Source organism: Bactrocera oleae, chromosome 2 (assembly GCF_042242935.1).
Source record: "Bactrocera oleae isolate idBacOlea1 chromosome 2, idBacOlea1, whole genome shotgun sequence".
NCBI classification, from domain to species: domain Eukaryota; kingdom Metazoa; phylum Arthropoda; class Insecta; order Diptera; family Tephritidae; genus Bactrocera; species Bactrocera oleae.
The window spans coordinates 2,586,512-2,610,222 of NC_091536.1; the positions used below are offsets into that span (position 1 = coordinate 2,586,512).

Consider the following 23,711-nt stretch of genomic DNA (forward strand, 5'->3'; position numbering starts at 1 on the left):
AAGGAACACAGCCTGTCGAATGTAACACCTACAATTTTAGGGTTGTTGACCGTTAGAATTTTAATGCCATTGACTGAAATATTTAGATCCAGTCTGTACTCCCTCGTCCAAAAATGTTCGCTGTGGATTTAGTGGGAGAGTGTCAGACTTCTAGCAGAGAAGAGGCGAGAAAGGTCGGAGAGATAGCCATTTACTTTCGAGCACATGCCATCGATTACATTGCCGGATATCAATATAGTGCAGTCATCAACGTACGAGGTCATGGAAATTCCCTCTGGTGATTGAGGGAGTTTCGAGATGTATCATAAGTAAGAGTTTTAAATATATGTCTGTCTTAACCATTACATCATATTGTAACTGATTTTTATAGAACTGTGGCTGCTGCTGCTCCGGCAGCTCTTATATAATAGATTACATGGGATTCGTCGGGTAAAAGAAGGCCTATTTTTTTCTATATAAAAAATTATTTATTTCAATCAAACTTTTTTCTTTCTAAAGATACACATTTAAAGAATAATTTCAGAGATTTACAAAAAAAAAAATTAAAACTCCGTCATTTCCGGTGACTCCTCGAAAAAAAGTTACGTCCGCGTTGTCAGCATAACTACTGACTGGATCATCTAAAATGAAAAAAAATGTGTTTTTTAGTTAGTTTTCCAACAAAATGAAAATTTCTGTAAAATTTGCTCGACATTTCTATTTATAAAATAGTTGTAAGTGAAAACAAAAAAATCCTTCGTCCAAGCACGAGTAAATTGTATCTCAAACACCTGTATACAATTTCACCAAGATCGGTTGAGTAGTTTTCGAGAACTTTTGATAACCGACTTTGAAAAATGATAGTGACCTCGAGCGTGCAACTTTTCAAAGCTCAAAGCAACTTTTACCTCCAAAACTATTTCTGGGATCAACTTGAGAATTGATGACAATATTCTAGAGTGGTTATAGAATGAAATAACACAATTAAAATTTTTTTTGATTTTGAAACCGTGAATCCCATGTAACTCCTTAACAAAATATCGCCTCTAGAACATTCTGGCAACTATGAATTCGCTAACTAGTTGATTCTGGTAATTTATCGTCGATTCGATTTTGTTCTATCGTCCGTGTACGTCACAGTATTTTTTAAAACAATCGAGCAGGTTGGTAGCACCAGTCTTGACGTCCAATTTCTTTTATCCACACTTCTTTTTAACTGCTTTTCTGACACTTCCGTTGAAAATTGCGCGTTTGTGAGATGTACTATTGGGTGTTATAAAAGAAAAATTTACCAAAAATAATAAAATATAACATTTTTTGTTTAAAAATTGTTTTAGAAATAAAGGCAATGGACTTAGTTTGCGTTTAAACACCGAATTCATAAAAAGTTTGCGTGAAATAAGTAAAATATAAACATTTAAAATTATCTGGAAGAAATTTTTCACTTCTCTTATTTTGCCTTTTGCTTTAGTTCGACATTTTCTATGTTCATCTTGTTTCGAGCTTTCGCGTTTTTTGTTTATTTAATTTAACGCAAGCGCTTTTCGACAGTAGAACCGGCGATTATAGCAAAAACATGAATACTAACACTTAAAAAAATTTGGATACAAATCGACGGTTTGTAGTGTTTAATTTATTGAATTCTCTATTATATTTAATTAATTTACCATTTTTCCCTGTGCGATGTAGATTCATTCCGATGTCTAGTTCAGTATTTATTGAAAGTTGTACCAAAGCCTTCAAGGGCGGTATAGGATCAGAAAATGAAGTTGCGATTTCAGGTTCCCCTGATTCGAATTTGGTAGTGGTATATGGAAAAAATGGAGTCAACTTTGACAAACGTGGCATAGAAAATTTGATTGGTGGGTACCAACCTATTATTTTATTTCTTGTATAAACTTTAGCATGTTTTAATATATGTATCTTAGAGGAGAAAACTTTGTCATCAATAAGTGTTATTCGATTGAGCTCTCCCACACCTAGTATGTTGGATGAAGAAGAAGAGGCCGAGAAAGCAGACGAACTTTTACGTAGACATGCTGAAGGATTATCCGACGATGATTCAAGTAGAAGTAGCAATAATGGCTCTTGTGTTGAGGGCGCAGAATATTCTGAAAGTGATGAAGTTCCTACGGCTGATGATGAAAAGAGTGACGCTGATGGTGAAAATTCTGGAGATAATGGTAAAATGGAAAACCGCAAGAAGAAACAGAAAAACAGACGAAAAAATCGCAGCACTACAAAAATACAAAATATTAAATGCAAAAAACATAAGGAACGCCCAGATATTATTGGTCTAACAGTGGAGGAGTTTTATCCAGCGGTATCTGCAAAGGAAGTAGTGAAAGAAGCTCTAAGTAAGAAATAACGATTAATTAATTGTATTATATTTTTACAAACTAATCCTTTTAGAACTAGCAGGAGTGTCAACATTTAAGAAAACGGCTGATTATGAATTCCAAATGTATGTCATTAAGAACGATCACTGTTACACTCCATTTACTTCACCTGCACAAATGAAAGCCAAACTTGCTGAAAAATATAAAGCAGAAAAGCTTGCAGGACGTAGAATCATTCCACACACTGCTGTGACTATGAAACAAATACAATTGAAAAAGAAAGTCATGGAAGGGTTGCTCGATCATTTGGATCAATCCACTCACTCTAATAAAGATCAACATATGAAAATATTAAATAGGCCTGCAAGGTTAAATAAACAAGCTGAGAGAGATGCTTTTGTTGAGGGCGAAGTCGACATGCATAGTTCAACAGCGGAATCTGACTTTGATGTACTTAGCGAGGAATCTGGAGATACCGATAATGATCGTGATAGTGATTTGGACTTTAATGTTAACAACAGAAAAGGTCGAAAGAAGAAAGATCTTGTTACGAAAGCAAAAAGACTATCTGCTGGTAAAGTATGTGTTAAGCGTATTATCACATCGCAAGATGACGGAGATGATCTGCGTAATAAGAACACACGACCGATTTCAAATAATTTTGTTAAATGCCCAAATAAAATTGGATTAAATAGCAAACCAGGAGGTTGCGCTCCAATAGCAGTGCAGAAACTACTTTCAGATGCTGTTGCTGCTTTACCACCTATTCCAAAGAAATCTGCCGCAGTACAAATAGAAGAAAAAGTTGTTAATATGTCGGGTCGGTCGCAAACTATACAGAGTGCTATACGCAGAGGTCCTACAATAGAGATACAACATGGGATACAAAAAACTCCAATGGCTCGTACGCACTTGCAAGGATCTCCACAGTCTGTAAAAGAAATCGTTATCAATAAGGTAATATAAATGGTATTTATCAATCAAAGAATACTGCAGCAATTTTGTTTTTAGGTTATGGCAAGTCCAAAAGGTGGATTCACCGAATTAGGTGAATTATTATCTCAAACAGAGACCAAAACCTCGAGAACGACACCTCTTACTCCCACTGACAGCAATAAAGGTCCTGGAATAAAGCAAAAGAATATACCATCACCATCAAAAGGTTTTATGCCTTTGGGAATTGAAACTGCTGCCAAGAATAAACTGCCCATACAAATTTCAATTCAAACTCATCAGAGCTCTTCAGAACTGGCAAAGAGTAGAATTATCATGGAATCACTGCCACTTATTCAACAGAATGATACATCACCCAACAAATCTTCAACGCAATGTACCGAAAATGAGCCAAGCTCATCTGAATTAGCGTCTGAGCATTTTGATCTCATAGATTCTATTGTAAACGACGAAATGCAAAAGGATTCCCTGATGGAAGTGACATCGAAATCAAATGAAAATATACCGAAACTTGTAAAAATGTTAGAGAATGCCGAACAATCATTGGAGTCAAACGCCACAAACCACCAAATCGATAACAATCTACGTAATTTCGGTACAACTTCAGAGGGGAATGTAGATGATATTGATATCTCTAATGCGCCACTTTTAGAATCAACTGATGGCGTTGAAATACCGGACGATTTACTTCAGCAAGTTGTAGATCTCATTGAAGATGATGAAACTTTGCAAGAAGCGGTTGAAAAGCAAGTTTTTGGCGAAGAACACAACGATGAACTTGCATTAGCCGACACTGCTGAAACAGATAATGTCGTGCCCACGACGACAGGATCGCTCCAGCCAACGGCTACACAAGTATCAGCTAGTCTGCAGGTAATTTTATTTTAATTGTATAATTACTTGTTTAATAAAAAAATATTTCGATTTATAACAAAGGAGCCGAATCAATCGAAAAGCATTATCGAAATGGCCATATCAAACATACCATCATCTTCGATTGGAATAAGTGGTACGGGCGGTGACATGCCTGTTTTCGTAACCAATGTTGCAACCACTAAGCCAATGGCGTCACCAACTATTCGTAAGGAACCAATTAAAATTGTACGTGGAAATGGACGTGTTATCACATTACCTCCAATTGAAGCACCGACAACCCGTGCAAAGCGAAGAGCCCAAAACCAACCCGCGTCTTCCGCAAATTCAAGTACAATATTTAATGAATCTTCGCTGGATAGTTCACTGCAATCGAATTCTTCGTTTACTACGCTTGAACAGATATCTACTCCTTCGGGTCCGGTTGAAAAGAAAAACGAAGTTGCAAGCAAAAGACGAGTTTCCAAAGAGTCGACAGCTGGCGGAACAACTGCCAGCAAAGCCAAGAAAACTGTAGCTTCAACGAAGAAAAGTACTGCGGCTAAAAATGTTGTCAATAAATCTGTAGCAGGGGAAGCGGCATCGGGTTCGCAAGAGGATGACGACGATCCCAATAGGTTCATACTTTGAAATATAAAGTATAAAACTAAATTTATTTCAAATATATTGTAGGCTTTGGTGTATATGTCGGCAACCACATAATAACAGGTTTATGATTTGTTGTGATGTCTGTGAAGACTGGTTCCATGGAACGTGTGTCAGTATCACGAAAGCAATGGGAATAGAAATGGAACAAAAAGGCATTGATTGGACTTGTCCGAAATGTGTAAAGCTTCAAGAGGAAAAGGTTAGTATCACCATTTTATATGCTTAATGTATGGATTGTAATTAACGTTTAGTCAGCCTTCGAATCTGCGATGCTAAAGAAGGGAAGCAACTCCCAACATTTTTTGGGAATTTTTTATATTGCTACAGCAACCATCAAAAGATTGAGATTATTGTTTTTTGTTTTAGTTTATTTGATTTTCCTTTTTGTTTGTGTGTTTGTTGTACCCTGAATAGACTTTAGAAAATATACAGTGTGCGACCTTGTCGGTATTTAAATGAATAAAATCATAAAGTGGAGATTTTAACTAACTTATTAAAAAGAGATAAAAATTCATATATGAAAACGTCCAAAATTCTGGTCAGACAAACCTTAAAGACGAAATGGTTTTATGAATGATTGGTTGCGTATCCCTTATTTTTCAATACAGCTGCACATTGGCGAGGCATGGACTCAATTAATTTATTTAATTTGTTGCCGGAAATGCTTTTCCATGCTGCCTTTACTTGAACTTTTACTGAAGAATATTTTTATACATGAATCTGTCCATTATACCATTGATATGGTGAATTGGTCGTATGCCATGATCTGAAAAACAACCCCACACTAGTACATTGCCTCCACTGACCTTTAATCCGTCTTAACCTTTAATATTGGAATCCTTTTCCTTAATAGACTAATTTATTAACCGGTTTCTATTTACAGAAACAAAGAAAAATTACTGATATGCTCATTCCAAAGAAGGTTATTGCGGAGGCCACAATTCAAAAACACGAACATGAGCATATCGGCGCCAAAGCAGCATCTGACAGTAATTTAGATGTGCTTGTTACAGATTCATCCTCAGAAAATGTTGTGGACACAACACAAATGACTGATATCAGCGCGAAATCGCCGCTTGGGGATGTAACCCCAATGAAAACAATATCAAAAAAAGTAATCAAAGCAGCTGCAAGCGCGATAAAAAAAAAGCCAACGCCTTTAAATGTAAAATCAAAGGAGGTAAATACCACTGTTTCACAAACAAAACGTCGACTACCAGTTTTACAGCAGGCGACGAAGCATCAAGTGGAATCCACAAAATCATCTTTAGTAACACAGTCCTCAACTAACATTCAACAATCGTTCAAAGAGCTACAAAAGCCTATACAAGCAGAAGCAATTTCAACTGATCCCCAAACCTTTTGTATTGTCTGCAAGAAAATTGCACGATCGAATTCCATATATTGCAGTGATGATTGCATTCGAAAACATGCTCAGAATGCCCTTAATATGTTTGCAGCCGTTTCATCAGCCAAATCCCCAGAGCCGACTGTATCTTCGAACATAAATGAAGATGCTGCCCTAAAAAAGAAGAAAGCGAAAGGTCTGTTTGAGGATATTCTCTCCATGGCAGATAGGAAGCCGAAAATCGAACGGGTAATTTATATACTTACATATCTAAATTATAGAATTATGAAGAATACAGTGTCTTAATTTCACTGAGCGGACTTAATATCTTCTATATTCAATATTATTATTGATCTTAAAAAAAATTGCAGGTGCATGTGATTGAACGGAAGAGTGGTCGTGTCCTAACTGGAAGCAATGCGCCTACAACGCATAATCTGAAGAAATGGCTTCAAGATAACCAAACATTCGAGGTAGTGCAGCCGGGAAGTATTCAGTCACAAGAAATTGAAGTAGGTTTAACAACTGCTTACGTACGAAAGATTCTGAGAATTGATTCATATATAATTTCAGAAAAAACAGAGGCATCGTCAAACGCAATCACTATCCCCAATAGTTATTACCAACGTAGGCAAACATATCACACAAACACCTGCAAGTACACATACACATCATATTCAAATAACTCAGTCCCCGCATGGTAGCAGTACAGTCGTGGTTAAAACATCCACGCCGCAAAGAGACGCAGAATTAAATGTACAAGTGCAAAAGCCGGTAAAGCAATTGATTGAACAAGTCGTGAAAGCTGCACCAAATAGTTCCCAACCCGGTACGCCCAAACAATTACAAAAGTACCCTCAACAGGTTTCAATTAAACCCGATAAAGCGACACGTGGCGATGCAAAAGAAGAAACAAAGGATCGAAAGGAAAAACCAAAACAACGGCCAATAGCTGAAATCGTCACCAAGAGACAGTCCGACAATGCTCCATCTGGGAGCACCAATTCTGAACCTATCCGTTTAAATGTGCGTCGTACTCTGAAAGAACAATTGATGCTGCGAATGAATGAAACAGGAAACGAAAATGATAATTGTAGCGGCACGTTGCCAAAACTAAGTATAGAGGAGATAGAGAAATTTGTCCAGGAAACCGAGGTTGAAATGTACGATTACTTCAGTCGGGACACCGGCTCACGCTACAGAGCTAAATATCGATCACTGATGTTCAACATTAAGGATAGAAAGAATCGTACACTTTTTGCCAAGATTTGTGCTAATAAAATCCAGCCCAAGCAATTAGTCCGAATGTCACCTGAAGAGTTGGCTAGCCAGGAACTGGCGCAATGGCGCGAGAACGAAGCAAAGCATCAGTTAGAAATGATAAAGAAATCAGAACTTGATTTGCTTTCTTGCGCTAAAAATTACGTTTTGAAAACACATAAAGGGGAGGAAGTAATCGAGGGAAAATTGGAGGATTGTGTAAATTTAGATGCTAACATACCTGTTGAAGATGTAGTGTCTGTGTTAAACAGCTCAGTTGTGAGCAGTAGCAGTGCATCAGATCTTGTTAAGACAGATTTGGACCCGAATTTGTTGATTGACCATCAACAGAGCGGTGAGATCCAAGGAACCAAAAGTGGTAGCTACTTCGATGAAGAAAAACAAAAAAGTCACTCTAAGGATAAGGATAGAGATCGAGAGCGCGAAGGTGAAAGGGATCGAAATCGGGATCATGGTCATGATCGTGAGCACATTCACACTCGTGCGCGCTCACATGATAGCGACCATAGTCGAGAAAGGCAACGAAAAACTAAAGATCGTCATAGAGATAAGTCCAGATCGCGGAAACGTAGTCGAAGTCATTCTCGCAGTCGCAGTCACAGCAGAGAAAAGCGACACAAAAGTTATCACAAAGATGAAAAACGAGAGAGAGAAGATCGTGAACGCGAAAAAGATAAAAACAAAGAAAAAGAACGGGATCGCGAACGAGATCGTGATCGTGATGTCCGCCAACAAAGAGATGAGTGCGATAATAATTCACCTGTAACGGCGAACTCGAATAAAAGCAGTACTATAAGTAGCAGTAAAGACAAGAGTGGTTTAAAGAAGGCAAACACTGCGAAGTCAGTAGAAGCCTATAGTTTAATAGATCAAATACTAGAATCAACAAAAACTGTAGAAGAGGCTGCAAACCTAATAAGCGAAAAAGGAAAATTTAAGGAGAAAGACAGGGAAAAGGATAAACACAAAAGAGAGGCAATCAGACAAACCGCCACACCTCCCTTGCCTACGTCATCGGAAATTAAGTTCGCAACTGAACACAAATCGACAACGTTAAGTGCGCACACAAACGACGATCAAGAACCAACTAGCACCGTAACTATAGCAACACCACCACAAGATCCGTACACTCGTTATACTGATGCTGATTCTCCAACATTAAGTGGAAATTTATCCTCTACAGCACTTTGGAGCGGCAACATTAATATGGTCGACGTCGCTTCTTTTCAGATTGTGCTGCAACCAGTTATAGGAAACTGCATAAATCTGGGCACTTTGCTACCCGATGAATTAGATGTCGTTGGGCGTATAGGACCTGACACTGTATGGGAATATATTTCTAAAATTAAAAGAAGCCCCAACAAGGAAATTGTCATTATTCGTCTAATTCCTGGTTCAGAAATGGAAACATCAGCCTACACTGTGCTATTTCAATATCTTGAAAATAGAAATCGCTTGGGCGTCATCAATAGCGTGTCGCCGCAAATAAAGGATTTTTATATATATCCATTGGGAGCAGGAAAGCCAATGCCTCCAGTATTATTGCCCGCAGAAAAAGTGGATTTTTATGAAGATCCACACAGACCCGATATCTTAGTAGGTGTGGTAGTGAGAATTATTGGAAAACGCCACTCGGCACTACCAAACATCGTTGCATCGACTTCAACGTTGAAAGTAATTATTGTAATTATAATCATATTTCATTACAGAACTAATTTTTAAGCACGCGAAACGATTTCACTCAATACAAGTGATATAGTGTCACACTTGCTACACAAATCTATTTTATCCCAACATATTTTAACGAAATTTTTTGATTACTTAAAGTCACATCGTCGTGGAGTCGATCCGGATACGTTTACCCCTCCTGGCAGTCCGAAGAGAAAACGTCGTATGCATGCATCTACGACGAAAGTTGACGAAATTGACGTGGATGCTATAATAAAGGCACCAATCATTACAAAATCGCATAAAAGTATGTGTGAAAATTTAATATTAAACAATTTTTTATACTCTTGCAATATGTCGCTACAGAGAATAATAGTTTTGTACACCTGGCTGTATGTCCGAATGTCCGTCTGTTTGTGCAAGCTGAAACTTGATACACGTGTTCCTTGGCAAAAAAAAAAGTAAGCACGAGTTCGTAGATAGACGTAATCAGGTCACTGCCATGCCCACAAACCGCCATTTAACGAAAACCGTAAGTGCCATAACTAAGCACCAAATTATAGAATTATAGAACTGTGAAAAGGTGATCGCAGTAGCAAGGGGCACCTGTGGGCTAAAAATTAAAAAAATATATATGGCGTGGAACCGCTCTCTAAAAGGTTTAATGTACATATCTCCTAAACGATTCCAGCTCAAATAACAAAATTCGCTGAGGACAAATCACTTAAGCACCTCTATCGACACTGTAAAAATGTATAACCGCCCACACCCCATATAACGGTACTGTTAAAAACTACTTAAAACGTGATAAATCAATTTCTAAATACGCCAGAGCTATTAAATTTTACTCCTGAGATGGTATGAGATGACTTTATAGGAACCACCAAAATTAGACAGAGGGCGTGGTACCGCCCACTTTTAGGTGAAAACCCATATCTTGGGACCTGCTTAATCGATTTCAACCAAATTCGGTATATAACATTCTTCTCATATTTCTATGTTTTAGTGCGAAAATGGGCGAAATCGGATTACAACCACGCCTATTTCCCATATAATACCATTTTCAATTCCATCTTATATGTTTAAAGTATGCCACCTTGTGACCAAAAATAGTTTAAATTGAACCAAAACTGCTCAAGCCCCTAGGTACTGAATATGTGGACCCCAGTGTCTATATTTGACTTTTTACCGAAAATATCGGTCAATGTGTAAGATATATAATTGAAATTCATATAATAAAATAAATAAATGAAACTCGATTATACAATAGAATGTCTTTGTGTCAAAAATTGGTTGAATCGGATCAACATTTCCTTTAATATAAAGTTTTGCCAGCACCTAAAGAAATTTCCCGTTCTTTAATTCTTGCAATTAGCAAGAGCATAAAATGTTTGGTAACACCCGAACTTAGCCCTTCCTTACTTGTTTTATAATAAAAAAGCACTTTCTTTACGTAGCTTCTCTACCCCCATCCACTATGAAAGATGATGATAATGAGCCGTACTCACCTGGTGGAAGTTCTGATGATGATGCACTCATAGCATCTAAAATGCCCACAAGATCTGATGAGGACGACTTAAAACGTAAAATGGACGAACTGAATCGGCAAATCGCAGCACAAGAGAAGGAAATCGCAGGTCTACTCAATGTAGATTCATCGGTAAATGAGTTTAATTATAAAAAAGAGTTTGGACATGTCTAATCTGTTTTTATTTTTAGTGTTTCGCTTCCACTTCGGCTACCAAGACTTCGGCAGTTTTAGCAAATATATCGATACCTTCAAATCTCTCTCAAATACTTGCCAGTATAAAGAGCAAACCGGATAGCAATCAAACGCATTTCTCCACAACGACACCACAACCGCAATCAACATTGATTCAAAGTGTAAGAAAGAGCCATAGTAGTATGCTTGATGAGGAGGAGTACAATCCTGAGTTAGTTACATTTGACACAAGCGGTAAGTCCTTAATTTTACTTATTTATGTAAACTTATTAAACAGAATATATATTATCAGCCAAGCCAGCAGAAAAACCTTCCAGTCGTTTGGCTCAGTTAAGCGAAGCGGAACTTTTGAGTATGGTTCCTGATGGCATGATAGATACTCCACCGACGCAAAAGTCTCATTCTTCTGGCACTGACATAAAATCATCGCATTATGAGGAGCCTCCGCCACCAGGCGTTTAAATTTTTACGCCGTATTAAAATGTACATTTACGGTCGTAATTAATGCGTATTTAACGCTTTGTTATTGTTTAATATAAATTCTTAGACTATTTGCACTAGTTCTATAACTTACCTTACCTGACTGGTAAGTTTTGTGAAGTTTAGAAATTTACACTATTTCTCAAAATTTCTCATTATTAAGCACACAAAATCGGAAACAACTAATTTGCTAGGCAAAAGTAATACGAATTCGATGAGAAGAAAGTGGGTGAACTTTGACCTTAGGTCTTTAGTTTTGCGTACAGGGTTATGCATATATATATATGTTTACTTTCTCAGATTGTAGCTTGCGTTGAAGGTTATACTTAATGGAATAGGTTACTAACAATTTAGTAACGCCAATTCGAAAGTTTGGCACTTTACAGGTCGGTGTACAATGTGGAACGTATATTTTTATATAATATGTTCTTACATATGCTCTAATTTTAATATTCAGTTATATTGTATTATAGAAAAGCTTGCTTGTAAAATAAAAATAAATGCAGAAGCAAAAAACATAACATTGTTGTTTGTTTGATAAGCTATAAAAATGAATGCAAGTATTTTTCGTAATATCTATTTTATTGTGGAGAATATTAATGTTTTATCATTTTTACCTTGTTTATATGAGTAATTAAGATACGAACGATTTTTACTAATTTTTAAACATTATACTCGTGATTATATGCAATGTCTAAATTCAAGCACACGGATCATGTTTAACATTGAAGTGGGCACATGTTACTTTAGGTCCACTACGTATTCTAGGGACTGGTATTCGAAAAAGGTTACCCTTCGGCATGCAAACACATATTTTATATTGAATACTGCCAGTACGCAGACCGAATTCAGAGCTGACGATTGGTATTTTTTCCATATCCAAATAAATTCCGTCACCAGCCTCTAAAACAATTAATCCTTCGGTTGAATTAACGGTCATATCGTAGGAGAGTGACTGTATAAGCACATTGGCAGCATCTAATGTGATTCCCTCAGATCCTTTAAATGAAACGCCAACTTCTGCATCCATACTCAATGAACTATCGATGGGACTTGCTATGCGGCCAGCGCTCACCGTTTTTGCTAATAAACTTTCGGCGCCAGCTGGAATGTTGTAGTGTGGGCGATGGGATGTAAAGATAGTATCACCGCTGGTTGAATCCCTCACTTCGAAATTGTTAACAGCTTGAAACTGTATGCCGGATTTATCCAACGTCAAGCGATTATAAGCCTGACCATTCTTATGGAGCCGCACATAGACACCATCATCACCGATAATAGTAACAGGATCACCTATAAACCCTTCAATGCGACCGTTTTGTTTACTGTACACACGATCTAAATCGGTGTATCCGTAAAACTTAATCAAATCGTGTTCGGGTATTATCTCCAGACCATTAATACCTCGACCGAGATGCATCACACCGAATATTGTGAGCATAAGTATGAGATTGCCTATGGTTAGTGCCAGCAGTATAAAAAAGATCGTCCAAAAGGCAAAAGTTTTACGGCCTTTTTTGATTGTACCACTACTAACCGCATCATAGGCGCAATGAAACTTTTGTTCTAAGCAGTTATCAACATCGGACTGTATGTGCAGATCTGACTCCAACGGAAGTGTGGCTGACAAACCATTCTCCGACGGTGCATCATCAGTGTATGAAGGCGACGGTCCACGCACAAAAGTGTTTCCATAATTGTGCATTGCAAATGATTTAATTTGGCGTTTTGTGACGAAAATATTCCTCTGATATGTATTTAATAGATACAACTTGCTTCTATGAATAGCAAGTGCCACAATTTTTACTTTAAATGTGCATATGGGAGAATATAAATGTATATACATACATATATGTATATGTTTGCATTTACATAAAAATATACAAAATCATATACATATGCATACTTACATATCAATATATCAAGGAATACATTTTTTAGCGCTCATGCGCAGGAAGCGACCCATTCACTCGTTTTTACCTAATCTGAACATTTTCTATACCCTGAACAAGTTTGATTAAGTTTGCCACGATGTTTGTAACACCCAGAAGGAAACTTCTGAGACTCTATAAAATATATGTATGTATGTGTATCTAAATGTTCAGCGTGACGAGCTGAGTCGATTTAGCCATGTCCGAGATGTCTTCTCAAAATTTGGTAAGGGTTATTATCTTAGGCAATAATGCAATTTCCGAAGAAATTGATCAGATCGGATAAGGATAGCATACAGCTCTCAGCAAACTGAATGATCGGAATCAAGTGCTTTTAAGATATCTTTTGTATTTGCGAAGGGCGTTATAGTTAATATTTTTTTCTTCTTAAAATTAAAAATGAATTGAAATATCATCAAAACGAACAATCAAATTTTAATTCCAAATGCTTTTGCTTCGCTAGCAAATGAGAGTTGGATGAATAATTTCAGAACTCTCACGAAAAGTATTGGCTTTTTCTATAATTATATCGATCAGGAATGTCTTTCGAAAGATGTAATAACTCACTCACTTCCAAAACATAATTCGTGGGAAATGTAATTGGCGAATGAGATATGTTAAACAATTTTAAAGAGGTTATATTATGTATTTGCATTATTAGGGAATGTTTTTGTTTACTTGATCAGAATCAAAGTCCTCCAATTAAAAAGTATATAAGATCGCGGCGCCAAAGACATCGTAATCGTTCCTCAAAGACATATTTCTGTTTAGCTTTTGACTTTACATATGATATTATTGACAATAAATAAAAAATGATAGTGAATCACAAATTTATAATTCAGTTTTTCTGTTTAAGTATGAGAAGTTTCTTTATGCTAGTTTTTTAAATTGTATTAAACGTGATGATCAGATGCCTTTGCATGCCATCCACATCTTCATATTTTTTATCTTGCCGTGAGTAACTAATCATCTTTTGGTTTGAAATTTGATTATATTATGGAGTCCATTGGCGACGATAGATAGATTGAATAGAGGTGTCCACCGCGACCTATGGTCCATTGTGCCCTTCCCTAAGTCACAACGACTCACCTAGTCCCAGCACATTGATAAACTCCAATATACTATTAGATGCTAGTGAGGCGACGACGCTTCAGCTGTCAATTTAAATAGTGATGATGGCAATAGAACTTCTCCGGAATTAGTTATAAATAATACCACTTCAAAATCAGACATCATACAACAAGTTTGTTTTGGGGAATACACATGTATTTAAATTATATCCACTACATGAAAACAATTTAATTTGTAAGCGAATTAATTTTAACGTAAAATTACTTCACAGGATAGTATAAAAAAATTTTAATTCAATCATGAATCACCCTGTTTTTTGGTAACAAGCATTCCACACCACATTGCCATAATTCAGTTTCTTCCTATCGACTTAAAAAAAAAATTCTTAAGGTTTTATAAAAACGTTTGAAAATAGCTAAATATATTTATGGCACTTAGTTGATTTTATGCCCAACAACGCACACGCATGAAAAAAATATATAACATATATGACTTTTTTTTAATTAATTTCGTTCAATATTTATTTCAAAGGAATTCAGTGGCAGCCTTACTAACTACTTTTAACGAAAGTGTTGAATTTAACGAATCGTGTTGAGGTTCGCTTTCCAACGAAGAAAAAGAAGAAAACAAATTATGAATTGAATGGCGTTACTGAAAGTGGAAGCAATAATTCATTGTCAAAAATATAACCAATTTAACATAGTTTACATAAATTTGCGTAAAAAGTGACGTAGAAACGCGGTACCGAATCGCGTTATTAGCCAAAGCGGCTAATGTAAGGAGCCGTGAATGAAATTTGAAGTGCCAGCTAGATAGCGGCGATTAACTAAGTGTGCCTACGTATGTGCACTTTTTTATTTGGGAAAGCGAGGATTTTTGGTCGTCGACGACAACGGCCATCACATTGAACGTGAATAACTAAATTAATTAATCTGTTCTCTGGTTAGATCAGATTGTGTCCTGATAAAAAGTTATACTGAAAACACTCTTGTAATTTTTTGGCGCAAGATTTTAGTTTTCAACTTTGAATGAATTGTTATATTTCTTCACTGTCACTGTACAACCTATCCATACATTTAAACTATGAGATTTTGAATACTGACTGTAAAGTGGACTATTTGTGTTTAAATAAAGTGCATTTTATGAACGTGTGCATGGTGCATTTTGCAGAACGCTTGTGAAAAAGGCATTGAAGAGTGAAAAATAGTCGCAGTAGCCGCTATGGTCACAGCAGCATGCAAGCAGGCAGGCAGAAAAATGTGAGCCATGCAAAGAGGCTGCGTTGTGAAAGAAAAGAAACGAACAAGAAGCAGCATTTAGCAGTTGTAGAAAAAAAGACAGAACCAAAGGTAGAAGGCGTACAAGAGTAAAAAGGTTAAAGAAGAGTGGAAGGAAAATAGGTGAATAAGAAAAAGAAGAAGACTTTAGAAGGAGAAGTAGCCATAGCAGTTGCAGCATAGTAATTATTGTTTTGAGACATTACGAGTGATATTTTGGTGCAGCATTTATTTTTATGTAGTTTTAATAATTTAATGTGCTTAAATTTGTGCAGTGTAAAAAAGTTAAGAGCTTTTTTTTTATTGAATTATAGGCAGCCCTTGGCTGCAGGCTGCCCGACAAGACACCAGCCGTGTCGCAGCGGACGTACCTAAAAGTGGATCAACTACTATTGTAATCTTAATTTGATTACTATGTCGCCATCTATTAAGAAATGATAACAACGGTAAGAAAAATGTACAGGTGATCCCTACGGCTCTATTTGTTTATATACAAAATTAAGAGTTTGAGTATACATTTTAAAAGTGTGTGAGGAACTATGATCCTTTTACAAAATGTTTCATATAATAATTATCACTGTAGATATAGTGCTAATACTCTAATATTTGATTTCATAAGTTGTAAAGAATTAATAAAAACAAATAATTGGATTGTCTATTTATAAATTCTAACTTTTTTCTCTAATCAACATTTATAATTACCTTACAGATTTGGTACTCCGGAGACCTTGCCCATTTCCTCATATAATCCGAATTAAAATCGCAGATCACTAAATAAGTCAACGGAAATTGCGTTAACGACAGCATTGCATATGATATGTTCTTTTTACTAAAGAGCATTTATAAGGAGCACGAAATCCTCAGATGATTGTACATTCAAATGTGCCATTGAAATTAATAATTAAAATTATTATTGACAAAGTAAAAGGCTTTTAAGAGAGAAAGAGTGGCTAGCTAAATTTTAAGGATACTTCTCTTAATTAAACCGCGTATACTCGTATAACAAGCACGCGGAAACTTTTTTTTATTGATTAGGTGAGTCAAAAAGCCGTCAACATTAGGAAGAAAAATACTACGAATATGACCCATCATCTCGGTATGGCTCCATATCGTTTGACGGGTCCAGCCGGTGGGTTATGCCCTCCTGATTTTAAACCGCCACCGCCAACGGATATAATTTCTGCTCCAAGTAATCCGAAAAAGCGACGGAAAACATCGAACGCTAATTCTGTAGCGGCAGCAGCTGCGGCGGCAGCAGCGGCTTCGGCAGCTGCTAATTCAATGCAATCACAAGCTCCTCCCACTCCTGCAGATTTGTTACCTCCTCCACCAATGGGAGGTTTTGGAGACACTATCGTCGCATCCAACCCCTTTGATGATACACCTCCCAGCATGTCGAGTAGTAGTATGTCTAGCATGAATCATATGGTAGGCCCGGGTCATTTTGGTCCGGGCGGTATGGGTGGCCCTCATATGGGAATGGGGGGACCTCATGGCCCACCACCCCACATGCATCCGCATATGCACTCCCATCATCCCGGTGGGCCTCCTCACCCACATCACATGGGGGGTCCGCCAATGCGAGGAATGAATCCAATGGGAATGGGTAGTCCTATGGGCGGACCTGGTCATCCAATGGGTCCTGGAGTTGGGCTCCCACCGCATATGAATCATGGACGAGTAGGTGGACCAATGGGTAGTCCTATGGGTGCAATGGGCGGCATGAGTCCTATGGGAGGTATGGGAGGACCCAGCATATCTCCACATCACATGGGAATGGGAGGATTGTCACCTATGGGTGGACCAGGACCAGGGCCGGGACCTGGGCCTAACGGACCACGTGCAATGGGATCACCAATGGGAAATCCGCCTGTAGGTACCGTAGGAGGGCCCCCAGGTATGTCTCATGGGCCTGGTCAAGGATCACCAATGAACTCGTTGCCAATGGGATCACCTATGAGCAGCGCGATAGGTAGCCCTCTTGGTCCACATCCACCTCATCATCAACAACAGTCTCAGTCTCAACCTCCGCCGCATATGAACAATGGCCAGATGGGCCCACCCACAATGCATAGTCCACTAGGGAATGGTCCAGCGAATCATAGTCATTTAGCAGGAGGACAAGGACCCGGGCCTGGTGGTTCTTTATCGTCGCAGCAACTAGGAACAAATATGATGGGCACCATGAGTGGTCAATGTAGTAATATTGGTCCAGGAGGAAATTCTCCAGCTGGGACAGGACCTGCAAATAATCAGAATAATAGCAATAACAACAGCAACAACAATGTAAGTAATAGCAACAACAATCAGAATCATCATCTCTCACCTGCGGGGCGTATGGGAGGTGCGACGTCTCTAAGTAATGGACCTATGCCACCGTCATCCTCGTCGGCAACGACAGCAACGTCATCAGCTTCGTCCATTTCTGTACCAACATCTTCTCCTGCGCCAGGAGGTGTAAATCCCGGAATGTCTCCGATTCATTCATTAAGTGGTAATATCACCGGAGGTCCCGGACGAAGTCCTAGTATGGTAAATAATGCAGGTTCAGGCGCTGGACCAGGACCAAGCCCGTTACAATCTCCTTCGTTGGGTAGTGGTGGGAGTGGAAATATTGGTGCTAGTCCAATGGGATGTGGTGTAGGCGGCAACACAACTGGTCTCAACATAGGTCCTGGCAGTGGCAACAGTAGCAATAATAACAGCAACAATCCCATTAATGGACCGATGAGCTCGAGTGGAAGTGGTCAGATGAGTGGTCCAATGCAGCAACAGCTGAATGCGAATGTTCCTATGCAGCAGCAGCAGCAACAACAACAACAGCAGTCTATGGCGCTTGGCGGGAACGCGAGTGTTGGACCTACTGGCCAAATACAAATGAACAATAGCGGAGGTCCAGGCAGTATGGGTTTAATGGTAGGTCAAGGACCTGGTAGTCAAGGAAGTGGTTCTAGCCAGGGACCATCCGGAATGTGCGGTGTTATGAGCGGCGGTGGCGGACCCAATCAAATGCTTCCTCCTCAACAACCACATCTAGGACCAACCCAACAACAATTAATGAATCATTCACACCACCATCCGGGAGGACCAATGCCACCTCACATGATGGGCGCTGGACCCAACTCGCATATGCACGGACCTGGAGGTATGATGCCACCACACATGGGTGGTCCTGGAGGACCTAACCATCCGCATCCACCTCATCATATCATGGGTGGTCATGGCGGCAGTTCGCACATAGGGCATATGGGCGGTGTACCTGGACCTGGTGGCGGCGGCGGTCCTGGTGGTATGAATGGACCACCACACCCCCACGGACATCATCCGCATGCCCATCCTCACGGACCTCCACATACGATGGGCGGACCAAATCCAAATATGTTCGGCCCTGGTGGTCCTATGGGACCAGGCGGTCCAATGAGCGGCCCTGGTGGTCCAATGGGCCCTGGCGGCCAAATGGGTGGCCCTATGGGAGGTCCTATGGGTCCCATGAGTGGTCCAGGTGGACCAATGGGCAACCTTGGTAGCGGCATGGGCGGCCCAAAACCTATGCCAATGGGCACTGGTAAAATGTATCCACCCGGACAACCGATGGTGTTTAATCCTCAAAATCCGAATGCACCACCGATCTACCCTTGCGGTATGTGCCACAAAGAGGTCAACGACAACGATGAGGCAGTATTTTGTGAATCGGGATGTAATTTCTTCTTTCATAGGTGAGTAACTCGACAAATTATTGTATTTAAATAGTGGAAGAATAATTTTTAATAATATAACTAATATCTATTGGCAGGACGTGTGTGGGTCTCACGGAGGCGGCTTTTCAAATGTTGAAAGATGAGGTGTACGCGGAATGGTGCTGTGACAAGTGTTTGTCTTCCAAGCCAATACCTATGGTAAAATTTAAATGTTGAAACAACACATGGACAGCGCGTTAGCGCTTTGGCTTAGAACTTAATTGACAGCAGAAACAGTGGGTATATCTAGCTGGCGTGTTGAAAACACACGCATCTTTACTGAGACCGCCAGCTAAGAAATGGTTGTTATTGGTGCCGAGTAGCATTGAAAGCAGGAGCAACAACGACACAAGACACACAACACCAATGTAGAATAATAGTTAAAATAAGTTCGGGAAATGACAGCGACTGTGAAAACCGTTGGCTGCACACTGACGCACAATGAACGGCCCAATCATACAAACTAACACACATATTCACGCTCACCTACAATCACATAAACACATACTACTTTGTATAAATTTAATTGAAATGCAAACAACTAAATAGAATTAAGATACTATCATTAAATAACATAGGAAGTATAACATAAAAATGAAATTTAGAAATAGAATTTATGAATGAGTGGATTAAATGGCATATGCAGTTTAATGAAAGTAACACACGTGCGGACGCACATGAAAGTCGATCGAACCAAACGTTTTTTAAAGGGGATACAGTGCAAATAGGTGCAAACTAAGTTTAATCTTAAGATATGCACTAATATTCCACATAGAAATCCCACCCCCAACGGCCTTGTGGGGAAAAAGTTATACCATCGAAAAGCGCAATTGCGCTAATTTATCTAATTTACATTTGGCGCACACAAACTGCATTATATACATGCGCATTGAGGTCTCACATATGATTTTACTATAACGAGTCGGTCCAAAAAAAAAATACCACACTTCAATCAAATTGTTTACGATTTATGACAATCTATGGAAATTCCACGTAGATTCTTATTTAAGTTTGTATTGTTTTTAAAAATCCTAAAAAAAAGATCTGAAGTTTATAAAAATGTTGAAAATTTTACATTTCAACTCTTGTGTTCTTGTCTACTCGTAACACCATTTTTTTTGTATCGGAAATTTTCTACTCCCTAATAAAATTTTTGAATCAAATTCATGTGTAGTAAACCTTGTAATACCCACTACAGTTAGCTGAAATTGCTCAATTATAAACTTAATAAATTCTTTCATTCAAATGATATTTAAAGATGCATATGAAAATTAAATTTTTTGTGGATTTATGAAATGTATGTTTACTTTTTTAAATCTCAGTTGACTGCAGCGTTAAAACAGAACCGAAGTGTACTTTGTTTGGATATATTATGCCCAAACCTTAAACTTTAAGAAACTGTTCTCTACTTATTGCTGTAATGCTGTGTGTTGCGACGTATATATCTAGTGTTATTTCCTGCGCCATCTGTTTAGTTTTTTTTTTTTACAATTTTAATTTTATTATTATTATTATTTTACTTTCGTTCGGTTTAGTTTTATGTTGTGTGTAAGTGCTCCATGTTTTAACTAAAAACATTTTTTATGAAAGGTAATTCTGCATGTGTTAATCATAAAAGGTAATAATAAAATAACAAAGAAAGTAACGTTGAAGATAAAAAATATATAAATTATACGAAAGCTGTAATTGCCGATATGTAAAATTTACTAACTAAAAAAATTTAACATAGTCATAAGTATATAATTAAGTAATTGATCATTATTTGATTATAAGACGAATTAAATATTATGCAATGAACAATTATACGAAAATTAAAAATAAACGAAAACAAAAGTAGGTAAACTAACAATAAAATACGCAAACAATGAATAATAATGAAATAAGTACTAAATTATATTAACTGGGAAAGCCAATAATAATGTGTAATAAGCAGTTGTAGCGAATACAAATTAAGAGCAAAACAACAATTAAATGGACATCTTTTTAAATGTTATCGCAAATAATAATGAAAATATTGTAAACAAAAACAAAAAAAAAAAGAATAAAGAATATTACAGAAAAATCTTGATATAGAAGTATTAAACTATAAGTTATTTATAATTAAATAAAATTAAAAAAAAAATCAAATTCAATAAAAATTAAAAAATTAAAAAATATTATAAAACCTTTCCGTCTTTTTATAACGTTTTTATTAGCTTCACTTGTGTGTTTGTATGTTTTCATGTATGTGTCTTTGTAACTTTTTTCTGTGCAAGCGATAACTTGAGTATAAATTGAGATATCTATAGAATAGAATAGAGAAACCTATAAAGTGCCATAACTTAGCACTAAATTAAGATATCGAACTGTATATTGGTACAGAGGGTCGCCGTAACAAGTGACACTTATTGGCTGAAATTTTTTTAAAAGTCGGTGTAGCTCCGCCCCCTAAATGGTTTAATGTAAATATCTTCCAAATCGCTGAAGCTAGTCCACCAAATTTGCTGGAAGGAAGTATTTTTAGCACTTTTTCATACGCTGTGAAAATGGATAAAACCAGATAATAACCACTCCCCATATAACCGTAAACTCCACTCGGTTAAGTAAAAGTTGTAGCAATTCAACCCAACACTTTTTTAATATTACGATTTTCAACTATTTATTCAAAGTTTTATTGGTGTTGCCAATGACCAAACCAGCTAAAGGTTTTTAAACGAAAAATCAAAACAACTTCATTTACTTATTGCTCACGAAAAGGTGAAAAATTATTAAATTGGACATTAGTTATGATTTATATTAAGATGACAAAAATGTCGGTGCTAAAACTGATGTGCTGCGCATAGATTGTATCGACTCTTTATGTTCGAAACGCTTCCCAAGGTCCCGTAATTTTATTTAAATATTTCCAAATTGTTGTTGTTGTTGTAGCGACAGAATTCTGCCGAGTTGACAGTCTGTGGCCGGAATAAATCCGGGTCCGTTCCGGTTACGTAGACCCGACTGTCGTGGGAACGGACAATTTCCAAATTGTAGCTTGCCTCGCCTAGTTTCGGGATTTTACTTCACGAGCTCAACAAATTTTTCACATTTTTATGAATTTGTACATAATAATTGATTAAAATAGTTTGAAATTATTAAAAAAAATAGTTCTTTTAACCCATTTTCTATTTAGATTTTTCCTAAATAAATTTATGAATGTTTAACTTCAACTGCTTGTTTTGTGATACTCTAGTCAACCTCACTGGCACAGAGTTGAAAACCGTAATACCAAAAAAAATTACAGTTTGACAACACTTCAATCAATTTTTTTTTGACGAGTTCAGTTGAAAACTATAATACCGAACTTCAGAACTTTAACCAATTGCATTCGGGTTGAAAACCGTAATAGGCGCCTTAATTTTGACATTACTCGAGAACATATTTTCAAGCAATTTTATAAATATATAACACACAAACTGAACGACATATCCAATATTATACGTTCATATAATTTTGCTTCTTACATATTGACCGTTATATATGGTATAAATTCTACGGGGAGTTTAAAAATCGTATATTAGGTATATAGGGGATAGATGACACAATTTTATTCATTTTTGCCAATATCACATACTATTAACATGCCACATATTAATAAAATGAGCCCTGGGTTTCATTAAAGTATCTCTTAAACCATTCAAGCTATAATAACCAAATTCACCCAAGGCAAGACACACTGTGAAATGGGGTGAATTCCGATTATAACCCCCCACTCCTCTTATAACGGTTTTGTTAAAAACTACGAAAAGTGCGATTTCAACGAATTGGGTAAATTCTATTATCCTAACATTTCTACATTAAAGCGCGAAAATGGGCGAAGTCAGACAAAAACCACGCCTACATATTATATAACAAGTTAGGGTTTTATATAACTTGTTATTTAACAATTTGTCAATACTATTTCCCATACACCTAGCATACGATTTTCAAACTTCCGGTTGGCTTTATACTTTGGAAAAATTAACTGAACGTATAATATTGGATATACTATAGTTTAATGCCGAACATATGTGAAATGGGTCCACGAATTACCCAAATTCCCATATAATACATAAAAGCATTTTCGTTATTCTCACAAACCTTATACCGACTACATATATCGGTCAGTGTTATATCTTTATAAAATTGCTTCAAAATATGTTCTCGAGTATACTTGTACTTGAGTCATGTCCAAAGTTTGTACAATCAGCCCGGACCTTTTCTGCCTCCAATATACCTCATATAGTGATTTCTGACTTCCCAACTGTTTTCAAGACGTTTAAGTTGATCAAAATGTGTGGTATTTCCCCGGCTTTGATCCTGGCATGTTACAAGAGTATGAAATCTTTGGTTACACCCGAACTTATCCCTTCCTTACTTATTATAGTAATGTTTTATATAATAT

At 37.3% G+C, this 23,711-nt stretch overlaps 3 protein-coding genes across 9 annotated transcripts; 2 read left to right on the forward strand and 1 right to left on the reverse strand.

Moving 5' to 3' along the window:
- The first annotated feature begins 1,276 nt into the window (after positions 1 to 1,276).
- pps (protein partner of snf) lies at positions 1,277 to 11,814 on the forward strand. Its single transcript, XM_014242391.3, has 15 exons — positions 1,277 to 1,381; positions 1,451 to 1,596; positions 1,669 to 1,841; positions 1,908 to 2,336; positions 2,392 to 3,275; positions 3,330 to 4,145; positions 4,209 to 4,762; positions 4,818 to 4,992; positions 5,677 to 6,390; positions 6,513 to 6,653; positions 6,715 to 9,096; positions 9,250 to 9,397; positions 10,548 to 10,750; positions 10,810 to 11,047; positions 11,106 to 11,814. The coding sequence occupies exons 3-15, from the start codon at positions 1,679 to 1,681 to the stop codon at positions 11,273 to 11,275; spliced, it is 7,017 nt and encodes a 2,338-aa protein (XP_014097866.2). The 5' UTR covers positions 1,277 to 1,381; positions 1,451 to 1,596; positions 1,669 to 1,678; the 3' UTR covers positions 11,276 to 11,814.
- Positions 11,815 to 11,856: 42 nt separating this feature from the next.
- On the reverse strand, positions 11,857 to 13,152 carry Scgbeta (sarcoglycan beta). Its single transcript, XM_014241661.3, has one exon. The coding sequence runs from the start codon at positions 13,137 to 13,139 to the stop codon at positions 11,994 to 11,996; it is 1,146 nt and encodes a 381-aa protein (XP_014097136.2). The 5' UTR covers positions 13,140 to 13,152; the 3' UTR covers positions 11,857 to 11,993.
- A 1,612-nt stretch (positions 13,153 to 14,764) lies between these two features.
- On the forward strand, positions 14,765 to 21,371 carry pygo (pygopus family PHD finger). 7 transcript variants are annotated; one of them, XM_036373687.2, is made up of 4 exons: positions 14,765 to 15,810; positions 15,887 to 16,018; positions 16,282 to 19,288; positions 19,366 to 21,371. In XM_036373687.2, the coding sequence occupies exons 3-4, from the start codon at positions 16,653 to 16,655 to the stop codon at positions 19,484 to 19,486; spliced, it is 2,757 nt and encodes a 918-aa protein (XP_036229580.2). In that variant the 5' UTR covers positions 14,765 to 15,810; positions 15,887 to 16,018; positions 16,282 to 16,652; the 3' UTR covers positions 19,487 to 21,371. The 7 variants fall into 7 exon arrangements, with proteins under 7 accessions (XP_036229580.2, XP_014098108.2, XP_014098100.2 ...); XM_014242633.3 differs by having other exon boundaries at positions 14,765 to 15,754; XM_014242625.3 differs by having other exon boundaries at positions 14,765 to 15,695.
- The last annotated feature ends 2,340 nt before the right edge of the window (positions 21,372 to 23,711 follow it).